At 40.9% G+C, this 13053-nt stretch overlaps 1 protein-coding gene across 1 annotated transcript in view; it reads left to right on the top strand.

Moving 5' to 3' along the window:
* The window catches only part of LOC141784782 (SH3 and multiple ankyrin repeat domains protein 1-like), a 59782-nt gene that overhangs the window by 19288 nt on the left and 27441 nt on the right, over positions 1-13053 (top strand). The window contains 10 exon segments of the mRNA XM_074662647.1: positions 1227-1313; positions 1316-1828; positions 6128-6331; positions 8989-9060; positions 9152-9260; positions 9373-9524; positions 10992-11159; positions 11419-11460; positions 12040-12156; positions 12267-12344. Of these exon segments, the coding sequence (XP_074518748.1) occupies positions 1278-1313; positions 1316-1828; positions 6128-6331; positions 8989-9060; positions 9152-9260; positions 9373-9524; positions 10992-11159; positions 11419-11460; positions 12040-12156; positions 12267-12344 (1491 nt within the window). The 5' untranslated portion in view covers positions 1227-1277.

Here is a 13053-nt window from a genome sequence, read left to right as displayed (position 1 = left end):
GTCGCGTATTTCTTCTTCGTTGGATTTATTAGCAGGGTACACTATTTCACGCTGCTATGGAATCACGGTATTGTTTAACTGATGCAAATCTCGGCATCCGGCTTAACCGATCCAACCCCTACCAAACCGTACTGATCTGAACTGGACTGCTTGGTGAAAAAGGGGCTAAAGAGACCATTACCAGAGCTGTCATCAGAATTACATCTAAAAATGAAAACAGTCTCTATTTTTTCAGTGATTGTCTCAGAATTTCCCCCAAAAAGTTGTAAAGTAAATTTTGGTTATCAGTCTTTTTCTGAAGATTGGTCTTGAAAAAAGGAGGGTCGTCTTATGATTGGGATTGCCCTACATTTGGGTCAGTACGGTACTTTATAAAACAAAAAAGCTCTTTCCAGCTACAGGTGAGTGTGAGATGGAGTTTAGCTAAAAAGTCAAACTATAAAGTAACAGTGAAAGCTCATTGTACAGGGATGTTCTCAACAGGCTCCTCCCACACCTGACAGCTGTTTAGTATTTGATCACCCCACTTATCGCTGGGGCCCTGCAAACTCTGTTCCCCTCTCTGACCTGACACTTTTGCTTTTTGTGCCTTGATTGTTCAGTTTGTTTTGAGTGCTCTGCCAGCCATATTGTGCCAATTAAGAGTTTTAAAGTTGCACCAAACATCTCATAACAAGTTCAGGCACACAACTGGAAGCTGTCGCAAGGTCTTGAAAAAATATTACACAGCTGGTGGAGGGACAGGAAGTTGACGCAATATCTGATTAGAAAAAAACAACTACATAACAACAAAGGTCAATATGAGTGATGTGAATAGAAGAAGGAGCATGTAAGGGCAGTGTCTCCTTTAGGACGCTCACATTTAGCTGTCAGCACTGGGTCGTACCGCAGCCATACATAGGCTGCCTCCATTACGACTGACTTGCAGTGATCTTGACCTCATGTGAAACTAAACTGCACATCGTACTCACTCTCTGCACAAAACCTGTGATGCAAATTCACACAGTTTATATATAGCCTGTCTTTCATCAGCCTGCTATTCCCACATGCATTCTGGGTGGCTAAATGGAAAATGTGGACCAGCTCTGTGCTCATTCACACATGTGGACTTGTTAGCGTTGGCGCTGGCTGGTTTTTCTGTCTCTGCACGTGTCTGTTTTATTTCACACACACTGATTCTGAGTTTATGACCAAAGTTTACTCCCCTCTCTGCCTGTTTCCCACAGCATGTTTCTTAGGATGAAGCCAGTCTCATGGGATAGCCATGTTTTGTCTCCATGACAGCTATGTCACTCAGCCCTCTCTGCAGTGACCCCCCGCACAGCAAAGGATGCTGGGAAATAACGAGCACTTTTATCCCGGTCAGGATGAAAAAGATGGGGAGGATGAGGAGGAGGAAGAGGAGCTGGGAGGAGAAATCAGACAAGAGGAAGGTGGACGTGACGCGGAGAATGGAGGGTTAGAGGGTCTGGAGGAGAAGGAAATGACGGGAGGACGACAAACCTGGGAAGGGAAAGGTGGCGAGGTGATGAAACCGGCAGCCATTGTGGTCGGCAGGCAGAGAGTGGAGCGCCCAATAAGGCCGGGGAACCTGGGCAACAGGGGGGTCGCGTACATGCCAAACCAAGCCCAGCTTCATCATCAACCAGTCATTAAGCAGCAGAATAACCTCATCTCAGCCAATCAGCAGCCGCATCACCAGGGCCTGAACGCGCTGCAGAGGAGACGAGCACTCATGGAGCGCAGCATGACCACCATGGCCCCGCTGGAGGACAGCTTCCTGACCATGATGGTGTTTCGGATCGGCATCCCGGACATCAAACAAACAGTAGGTGCATGTTCTCACCAAAAACACCTCAGTTAAATGTTTCAGGAATCAGAGACTCCAAGGGTCAGCAACCTGCATCTCTAGAGCCTAATGCAACAAAGTTTTGAAATATCAAAATTGTTTGAAAGTTTTGCATATTTTTTCAATTCATTTTTTTTTCAATTTTTTTTCCTTTTAATTTTTTCCCAAAATTACCAAAATTTTGATATTTTGAAAAATTTCAGAATTTAATTATTTTGCACAAATGTATAATTATTCATATTTTAATTTTTTAAAAATAAAAAACTAATACATCACTTGTAATTTTTTTAATTAACTTGTATAGATAATTATTCACTGGATTATAACCATTTATCTGGAGCCTCATGTGGCAAAGTTTTGAAATATAAAAAAGATTTTGAAAGTTTTGTCTATTTTTTTTGTACTTTTTTTTTATTTTTGCGATTTTTTTGTTTTGATTTTTATTTTCAATTTTTCCAAATGTTTGAAATTTTGAAAAAAATATTTTATTTATTTATTTTTTTGCAGAAATTTATTTTTATTATTTTTTAATTTATTAAAAATAAAAAAAAAATAAAACATCACATGTACATTTTTTTTAAATAAACTCCTATAGATAATTATTCACTGGATTCTGGGGGCGGCTCAAAAGCCCAAATCACTAATCCACCTATTCACTTTTTAAAAACAGTCATACTACACACATGTATGTTTGTGTATTTCACACTCTATGGTTCCACAACACAAATACCCTCGGATAAATACCCGCCCTTGACTGAACATATTGAACAAGCACTTTGCTGATTTATGTTAGTTTCTCTTCCTTGACTTTCCTCATGCAGTTTAACGTCTTTTAGTTTGTGTTGCAGTCTGTCATAAAGAGGATTTTTTCTACATCTGATTCAAATTACCCTGAACTACCTCAGGAAGTACCCATGAGACCTTAACGGAAACATGTTTGAATGAGCTGAATGGTGTTTTCACTGTTGGCTGTCACAGAAGCCTGACAAGAGGTCTCCAGAGAGAGCAGGTTGCATCAGGTTGTTGGAGGAATATTTCTTGGGTCAGGTTTGGTCGTAATTAGTTTTGAGAACTGAAGGTAGTATCAGTTCACACTCAGCGTATCACTCGTCGCACGATGGCAGGAGGTGAGAATTGTCCAGCCCACACATATCACATCCAGGTGAGAACGGGGGCCGCGCTGTTACCCCTCCCCCACCTTCCTCCTCCCATTTCCAACTCCCTGAACATACCGATTGTTCTACATGTCAGCTAATCTGCCCTCAATATAACGGTAATTGCTAATTATCTAATACGATTTTAATGAGTTCGGGGAGAGCTGTGAAATGAGTGATGCTGAAAAGGAAGGAGTTTGTTGAAGACGTCTGTGCTGCGCTCAGGTTTCGGCTACAGGCGTCACATTTGCCGTTGACAAACACTCCACGGATGAAATGTTACCGAGCTGAGTTAACGGGAATCGAAGAGCAGGTGTGAAGGTAGCAGGATGATGTCAGTGCTGTAAAAAAAGAGAAGAGGAACATAAATATTCAAAGAGGGTGAGGTATGCTTCAGAAAAACAAACCTGCACAGTGAAGATGTAAATACGAGAGGGGATGAAGACTTCTAGGTGAAACAGAGCGATGTGGAGAAGACTGTCACTGTTATATACAGAGCACACTGGACTTCTCTCCCAGCAGCTCAATCTCTTTTTTACATACACACAATGCAATATCACACTCCCCTGAGAACACACAGATGCACACACACTTACTTTACAACTCACTCATACGCAAGCGCATTAACGCACACACATTTCCTCATCCTGTGCTTTACCTCCCAGGGACCACCAAGACATTGCTACGGCAACGGATGCCTGCCTTCACTAATGAACTGGTTGCCATGCCAATAGAGTTGGCTACACTATCAAATAGTGCAACCTATCAGAGTGGGGAGGGGGGGCAGAGGGGATACGGGAGTGTGCTGAGCTGTGCAATTTTTGCTCACAGTTCCCTGAAATGGAACAATAGCAGCGATGCATACATCTCAGGCTGTTAAAGCCGGACTCCCGGTCAGCTCCGTCCTCCCCCCGGCTCCACGCTGTAATAAGAAAAGGACAAAGAGAAGATTGGTCTTTCAGAGGAGATGCAAGAAAATGGAATGATGTGAGGAAATGGGCAGCGCACAAATCACTGTGAAATCTAGTTAGGCACGGCGCGCACGCATAAAACATCCGAGGTATTTTTTCATTGTGGCCTGTGAGCCCCGGGTGTATCACACACAGGCGTACAGTAGCTTTTCTCTGCTGCTGGTTTGCTCTTTCTGCTCTGGATTGTGGTGCATATCTGGCATTATGTATGCAGAGATCAAAGACAAAACAACCAAAGGGAAATATTTATCCCAGAATCAGATCTCTGTTTTATCAGGGGCAGAGAGAGGAACTGAAAACCTGAGCGTCCTGAAAGCGCTCACTGTCAGGACAGCATCAGTCATCTTATTTCCATGAATGTGGAAGAAGATTAATTATTTAAAGTTATGCATTTATATTCTGCAGACGCCGCCTCATGTCTTCATCATTCACCAACTGATCCCGGATCTCAGGGCACATATACACGTACATAATCATAAAATCTGCCTGATTTTAACCAGATGAAGAAGTGCAGCTGAGTTTGTGAGCAGTTGGTTGAGCACAACATGTAAAAATATGAGAAAGATGAATGAAAAAGTGACAGTTAAGTCTTTGATGACCCCCTGGAAACAGCCAGGAAATTGAGTTTTGCCTCAGTCTTAAAAGCAATTAAAAACTGATGATAAAAGTAGGAAAAGAAAGAAATGTTTCCTAATATAAGGGATAAAGACCGCAAGTACAAAACCACACAAAAGGATTCGACACCCTGCAAAATCATGCACTGTTTTTTTGCTTTTGTCATTATTGCCATTAAGAATTATGACTTCAGGAGGAACAACCTTTGTGGCCTTTACAGCTCCTCTAGCTAGACACTTAATATTGCTTAGGTGGAAATCCCCCACACCTCCCTCCTATATATTGTGGGTAAAGAATGTTCTTCTTTTTGTAAAGCTGGAGAGGGTTGGACACTCAGTAATAGGCTCCCTGAGGGAATTTCACAGTAAGTGGGACCCTTTATTTACCGTAAGTATCTAAGGGATCTGGACTTCTCTGAGATCCTTGATTAAGTGGCTACCTATTGTGACAAATGGGAAAGTGATGTTAAAGGCAGCAATTTTGTCCATGTCTGTCCTGTCGTCTATATTGACCCCTAAACATGCTCAAAAACTCACCAAAATTGACACACACCTCACGAAAATTTGATATAATACAAAAATTGACCCCCAACATACCAAAATCTGCTCTCTCGCGCCACCAAGGTACACTAAAATGGCTCTCAAAAGCAGTAGGAATGTTGTAAAGAGATCAAACCAACATCAAAATGTTTGTCTAATTGAGACGTACAAACTATATGCAGACACCCCTGATCTATCTCAAACAGGAAGCTGGCAATTTGTCTTTCAAAATAATATGAGGCCAGATTTCTGGGCCTTTTTCAAAAATGATCTTCACCCAGGCCATAAATGGTATCAGCTTGAAATTTGCTCAAATGACGGATTGGACCCTGCTCCACAAAAGTGATGTGGGAATTTGCTATTTCTTAAACGGCTTTCGAATGACGACCCTTCAGAGTCGATGAACCCCGAAGAAGCCCTTTCAGCTCAACCTATTAGAGTGAATAGGAGAGGAGTACCCAGCTCCACACAAGCTGCGACAGTTAGGCTTCTACACAAAAAAATAAAAGTGGTACAGCTTTAAAAATGACATGAATGGATTCCTGACAAAATTAACTGCAAAAATATCTAACTTTTGGAGGGATTTGGTCAAAATTGTGGCATCAGTGAGGAGACGTTCCAAACTTCAGTTAAGGGAGCAACAGTTGGTGATGATGTCACATTCTGATCGACAGTTCTGTGCAGCTGGTCATGTGACTCACTAAAGGCGGGAAAATGGAATGTGTAACAGACACACATTATAAAGTAATGAAATCTTGACAGTGGAGGCGAAATTGGCATGAGGGACAGGCGACCCGACCAACGCTGCTTGCAGCTTCAATATTGTTATTATTCTACCCCCTTTTCTGTTGATGTTTGTTTACTTAATCAATTCCTTTTATTCTTTTTATTAATTTAATTAAATAGTCTCTTGAGCTACTTCGATTATGTTTCAATATAATTTGTGATTTGCCCTGCTTTTATTCCTGACCTCCTCTCATCTCTCTGCCTGTGTTTCAGAGGTGTGTCCAGTTTGACCAGGACTGCACGGTGTGGAATGCTAAACAACAGATCATCTGCTCCCTCAGCGAGTCGCTGTGGGACGCCTACAACTACGGCCTCTTCCAGCCGGCTGGAGATGGACGGGATGCTAAGTTCCTGGAGGAGGAGAGGGCTCTGCGGGACTACTCCCAGACTTTTGAGAAAGGGGTGCCTTACCTGGAGGTAAGGAGAGCCATCATGAGGTTGTGGATTTGCACAGAGTATATTCACACTCAAAAAACTTCAGTTTGATCTTTATTTTTGATTAGATCAGTAATCAAAGTTCTACAATGATAGCATCCACATTAAGGCTCTAATTGCATTTTCTAAGTGTGTAATGTACAAACAATACTGATTTCCTGTTTCTGATGTGTGCTGTGGGAGATGACAGCAAATGTAAAGCTCCCAGGCTGTGTAACATTTATCTCACAGTGCCCTCTGGTGGGCCAACAGCTGTAAATGCTGATCAGCTGGGTGGGGCAGCAAATATTTCCCTGCACTCAGGATTTGGCTCCAAACCAGAGTGTTTACATTCTTTACAAAGTTCCAGAGAGGGATAAGTCTGTGTACTGAGCCCCAGAGCTGAATGAGTCTCTCAGCTCTGTGTGAGCATGTAAACCATGAGGGAGCAGGGCCGGGTTACATCAGTTTTTACCAGAAAAGATCAGTTTATGGAAACGGACAGCTCTAAATGTCTCTGAATCTCACTGTGAATGCGAAGCTAACTCTGTGAGATGTATTAAGCTCATTTCCTCTCCAAACACACCTCTGATGCTTGAAATAAGCAGCCGCCGTCTGGCTGTCTGAGGTGCAATATGAGACTCATCTCAAGCGTCAGATGCTACATAAGACTTGTGTCACGTCGCCTCCACACATCTCAGCTTGTGAATGGATTCCCATCACACTTCAGTAATCATGTGGGGAGGGCCTGTCCAGTCAGGTGGTTCTCAGTGAATCCAGTCAGTGTACGGATACGACAGTCATATGTTTATGAGTGGTTCTAAAAATTACTCTGTCAGACTACGCTCCCTAGAAATGTCCCTCATCATTTATTTCACAGTTTACACAAAATTGAAAAGAATTATGGCTCAAAAATCCCAAGAAGAGAGAAACCTGTCTGTACAACTCTACATTTAGTGATGCTAACACAGTCAATAAATTTTAAGATCACAAATATTTAAAAAAAATATTTTATTTTTTTTTTTTTTTAATTATAAAAGTTCTTAAAATTTTTCTGAATTCTTGAAATTTTTTTCTTGTAAAATTTTGCAAAATTTTGAAACTTTTTTTTTTATCAATTTTTGCAAATATTTTTTGTTGTGTTTTTGCACATTTTTTATTTTAAAAAAATGTATTTTTTTTTTTACATTTTGGATTTTCTTTTTTTTTTTTTGCAAATTCTGTAAAATAAAAAAGACATCACATTTTTTATTTTGTAAATTAAAAGAAACTTCTTGTTTTGATAATTATTCACGAGATTTTAACTTTGCATAGAATTTTATACACTTAAAGTCTTTATTGTGAGATAAAGTAGACTTTTTTGCTCCAGGATGACTTTAATCCAGAGGAGCTGAGAAAAAAATTGCTCCTATGAAAGTAAAAGTTGCAGACCACTCCTCCAGAAAAAGAACACGCCACCACCTGACCTCCATCAGCTCCTATTTCTGCTCCTTTTCTTCACAGTTTGGTCTTTATAACATCTATAGTAAGAAGAGCAGAAAATGTTGGTAACACAGCTGATGAACAGTTAATGCGCCCCATGTACAGACAATCATTCTGATGAAATATTGATGAGGAGGAGCTGAAACATGACACACTTTCTTCAAGGTTCACTCCATAAAGGATGGGACCTCAGCTGATTTGGGTCATGTGACTTTGGGGCAAACCATTGCTGATTTATAGGTTTTTTTTTCAACGGGTAACACAGTTGAAGCAGATTTCTCAGACACACAAAGTGAATTATTTTATCTAAATTAATTATTTAAATAGTTTTTAAAACACCTCTGTCATGTTTTATTGATTATTATGAACATTTTTTGTTGAATAAATGATCAGTTCATTTATAAAGTAAGTGGGTTACAAAGCCTTTTAATAAGAGTTTGTTTTAAGAAGGGGTTTAAAGAGCTCACTGACCCCTCTCTGAAAACACGCTGTCCTCTTTAGATTTTACTTTTTGATGTTTGCCTGGCTCAACAAGAGAGCTTTACAACATTTATTCAACAACATTGAACATCTTGCAACACGCTTTACACTCCTCTTTTAGTGCATGGCTAAAACGTGTAGAAAAGGTGTAAAAACTTCAACAAGGACAAATGTTTCTGTGAGTTTGTTGGATCCTGTGAGGCTTCATATAGACGTGTGAGCGTTGCTGTGGTTAAAATTAAACTGCCCTACATACCAGACCATTGTCTTTTATGTATGCCAACACATTTCCTTAAGACGGTAAAGAAGTGACTGAAGCTGTAACTCAAACTAAAAGCTCTGTATGTGAAAACAACATCAGTTATTTTAATTACTTTTTATGATACTCTGGTTAAAATCAGAATAAATCTAGGAAACAATCCCCGGCATGTTTTGTTATCCTTGGGGAAATATGTTGTGTGGTAGCTCGATCAACTTTAAATCAGAGAGAAAAACTGTCAAAAGCATTTTGTGCATAAAAAGAATAACAAATATATTCCTGCTCCTTCCCCCACTTTCCTTTTGTTTCCTCTAAAAGTAAAATATTTTATGTTAATAATTCATGAAGGTGACAGATCTACAGAGCAAACATTCGTCTTTTCTTTCCTCGCTGCAGTGTGATGAATCACTTTTCACACATCTCTCTTTCTGCTCCTCAGTTTAGGTACAAAACCAGAGTTTATAAACAGACAAACCTGGATGAAAAAGCTCTTTCCAAACTCAGCACAAAGGTATTTTTTCTCCTCTGTTTCAACATTTCAGCTGCACAGTGTCTATCTCCACTCACTGGTGGTTTTTATCTCTTCTCCTCTGCACCTTCAGGCCAGTCTGAAGAAGTTCCTGGATTACATTCAGACTGGAGCCATAGATAAACTGACGAAAGTCCTCGATAAGGGTCTCGATCCAAATTTTCACGACCCTGACAATGGAGGTGAGTCTGCGTCGACCTTTAGATCGATTTGGTGCTTCAAAAAAACTTGAGAAGCTGCTGAATACTCGCTAACACTGTTTTCTTTTTTTATCCCCTCCCCTCCGTGTGTCAGAGACCCCTCTCTCTGTGGCTGCACAGTCCGGCCTCTCAGTGGAGGGCATCAGGGCGCTGGTTCAGGGCGGCGCTCATTTGGACTTCAGAAGCAGAGACGGCCTGACAGCGGTGCACAAAGCTGTGAGGGCTCATAATCACGCTGGGCTGCTGGTGAGGAGCTTGGATCAAAGTCGCATGCTCATGGTTCACAAACGCTTTCAAGCAGGGCAGAATTAAACGACAGATTATCAGAAGAACTCATGTTCTCTGGCTGCAGAAGTTTCCAAAAGTAAAGGGCCAGTTTAAATGCTCTAAACAAAGAGTACAAACAGTTCATGGTGCCTGAAATACTAAGAATTAGTGAGTAAATTTTAGAGATTCAGTTTGTTAAAGCAGAGCCACAATATGCAAAAGCAAGAAGGGAGAGTGTGACAAAATACATTTGGAACTTGTAATTTAAAAAAACCACTGAAATAGGCTGTTGATCAGCTGATTAAAAGTTAAAGACCACAGGCTATTAAAGACAAAATCTGCTCCAAATGTTCATTTCCTGTCAGGCATTCACATGGTCAGTCCCTCCTGATGGCTAAAGCTAAGAAGCTGTCTCTTCAATGTGGTCTGATCGTCGAGCTGCATAAGCAAGGCCTCTCACATCGTGCCACTACTGCTGAGGTTGGACGCAGTAAGACAGTCATTCTACGTTTTCTGTAGGATCCTAAGCATTATGGGACAAAAAAGTAAAAAAAGACTCCAAAAAATTACACCTGCACTGAGCCGGAGGATCTGATTGGCCGTTCGTCAAGACACCCTAATTAAAACTGCCCGTTTAGACTTTGCCAGGGAGCATCTTGGGACATTGAAAAGGTGGAAAAAAGTTTGATTCTCTGTTGAGAAAATGTAACCTTGACAATCCAGATGGCTTCAACGTTACTGGCATGACGAGGAGATCCCACCAGAGATGTTTTCTAACTTGCACAGTGGAGGGGGTCCATCATGATCTGGGCTTTTTCATTCAGTGAACACTGGAGCTTCAGGTGGAGCAGGGTGGTCAAACGGCAGCTGGTTACGAGCAGATGTTGCAGCGGGCATCCTTCATGACTGAGGGCCCTGGTCTGTATGGGAACAGCTGGGTTTTCTTTTCTTTCTTTCTTTTTTTTTTTATAGATAAAAATAAAACAAAAAAAAATATATATATATATATATATATATATGTATATATATATATATATATATATATATATATGTATATATATATATATATATATATATATATATATATATATATATATATATATATATATATAATAAAATCAAATAAAAAAATAAAACAAAATAAAAAATAAATAAAAAGAAAAAATGAATTTAAAAAAAATAAAAAAACGCTGGGTTTTTCAACAGGACAATGCTGCAGGTCACAATGTCTCATATTTCTATCAAGGAAAACTTATTTTGTGACAAATATAATTCAATCTATGAGCTCAATCCTGAACACGTAAAAGTAAGGCCCAGCCATATAAATCTGTATTCTTTTATTCCTCTCTGTCTGGTGTGTGTTTATTTGTTTAAACTGTATCAACACATTATGCAGCGTACGCCCACACAGACTGTATGTGAAGCTTTTGTTCTGCTTCTCTCCAGGCTCTCCTGTCCCTCGGAGCGTCTCCAGATTACAAAGACCGCTGTGGCCTGACCCCGCTGTACCACACTGTACTGACAGGGGGCGACACCTCCTGCTGTGAGACCCTGCTGTACTACAGGGCGAAGCTGGGCACCAGAGACGAGAACGGCTGGGACGAGTCCCACCAGGTATCAGTGCAGAGATGAGCGTTAGCGCCACAGTAAACTCAGAAAATACAGAAAACTAGTCCGTCCTCATCGCCCCCTTGTGGTTTCATGTTTCCCTTCATGTTTCCATGTGAAGCGTCTCTGGGCCTCGTCTGCGCTCACGTGAACTCCACCACCATCGTGTTTGTCTTATCTCTGGTTCACCGTCCTCACCCTGCGTCTCCTCTGCACCTCCCTCACTCATCTCTCCCCTTCCTCCCCTCCTTGTCTCTCTCCATAGCACAGGGATGAAGAAGAGTTTGGAATGGAAGAAATACACAAGGTACCCTTCATCCTCATCATCCTCACCAGCCTTTCAGAGGCCGATGCACAGAGTAACGTGATAAGAAAGCTTCTCTTTCTTACCGAGCACTCGCTGCATCGCCTCTCTTATATCCCTGTGACATTCTGTAAAATCTGAGTTTGTGCTGCGAGCCGGTTGTCATGGCATTTTATTTTGGTTTTGCCGCGCCGTGTGTTATCTTTCTTTACTTTGTTCATATCTTGTGATATTTCAGTCTCTGCAGAAAAGTCTGAGGAACCCTCACAGGCTGCTGAAGACTCATTTGTGTTGCTGTAATGTTCTTTCTTTCATTTCCTTTCTTTCCCACCATGGTGCAACATAATTGGCTCTGACCTGTTTTTCTGTTGAAGTGATAATGAATCTAAAACACAGTATAAGATGTACTATTTCCTTTTCTTGTTCTTGATGTCTCTCTTTCAATATCCTTCATCTTCTCCTCTTTCCTGCTTAATTTGATTTGAAAAAACAGGCAGACGTGAAATCACTTTAACTTCTCTGTTCGTCTTCTCTCATACTTATAATACGTGGATGTTTTTATCACACTCTTGATATTAAAAGGCGTGCCAGAACGGCTTCGCCCAGCACTTGGAGCATCTGCTGTTTTATGGGGCAGACACCTCTTCTCAAAATGCCTCAGGGAACACCGCTCTCCACATTTCTGCCCTGTACAACAAGGCGAGTATGAAAACAGACCCTCTGTATGAAATATTATTGCTATAATAAGTATCTGCGAGCTTTCCAACCTGCCGGTGTTAACCTCTCACTCCCTCTTTGTGAATTACCAGGAAAGCTGTGTCCGTGTTCTTCTGTATAGAGGAGCCAACAAGGAAGCCAAGAACAAGCACGGTCAGACTCCTTTCCAGGTTAGTCGTTCAAGTCTCAGGATGAACTGTATGTGTCCACTTCCTGAAGCCAGAGTCCCAGAAATTTCACTGGTTCGACTCGTATTCTTGACGGAGCAGGAAGTCAGGCACTCTAAATAAAATAAAAAAAACTGTTTGATTTTAGAAGTGCCACAAAAACTGCTCCCCCTGGTGGCTGGCTGCAGTATAGGTCAAAAAAATCCATCTTACCAGTCATTCTAGATGGGCTGTGGTCAAACTTGAAAAAATTAGTACACCTCGCAGAAATGTTTCTCACGTCTGATTGTTGTGGTGATTTGAAGATATTATTTTCCTGCCTTGTGTTCAAGTCCTCTTTTTTCCTGAAAAGTTTCATTTTCATTAGTTATAAGACGTTAAAAACAAGGCTTTGCATCACGTGTAACGATGATTGACAGCTGCTGTTCTTGTGTATTTTTAGGGGGATTGTAAAATATGTCAGGAGGTAAAGCCAAGATGAGATTAGACTCTCCAAAGAAAAAAAAATACAAATTTTTGCCACCCAGCTCCACTCAGATTCTCTCTAAGTCCCTCACAGCCTCTACTGTGCAGACGCTGACTGCCATAGCTAGCTTCGAAGCTGTTCAGTGGTGAAATACGGCGCCTTGCTGTCTGCTCTTTATACAGGCTACGGTTACACCTCATGTTCAAACCAGGTCACTAAACTACAACAACAAATCCTTCTTAGATT

The sequence above is a fragment of the Halichoeres trimaculatus genome, unplaced genomic scaffold (genome assembly GCF_033239565.1).
Source record: "Halichoeres trimaculatus isolate MK-OKI-2021-1 unplaced genomic scaffold, fHalTri1.1 fHalTri1_scaffold_23, whole genome shotgun sequence".
NCBI classification, from domain to species: Eukaryota; Metazoa; Chordata; class Actinopteri; order Labriformes; family Labridae; genus Halichoeres; species Halichoeres trimaculatus.
The sequence above is the reverse complement of the archived record's forward strand: the minus strand, read 5'-3'. Positions and strand labels throughout refer to the sequence as shown.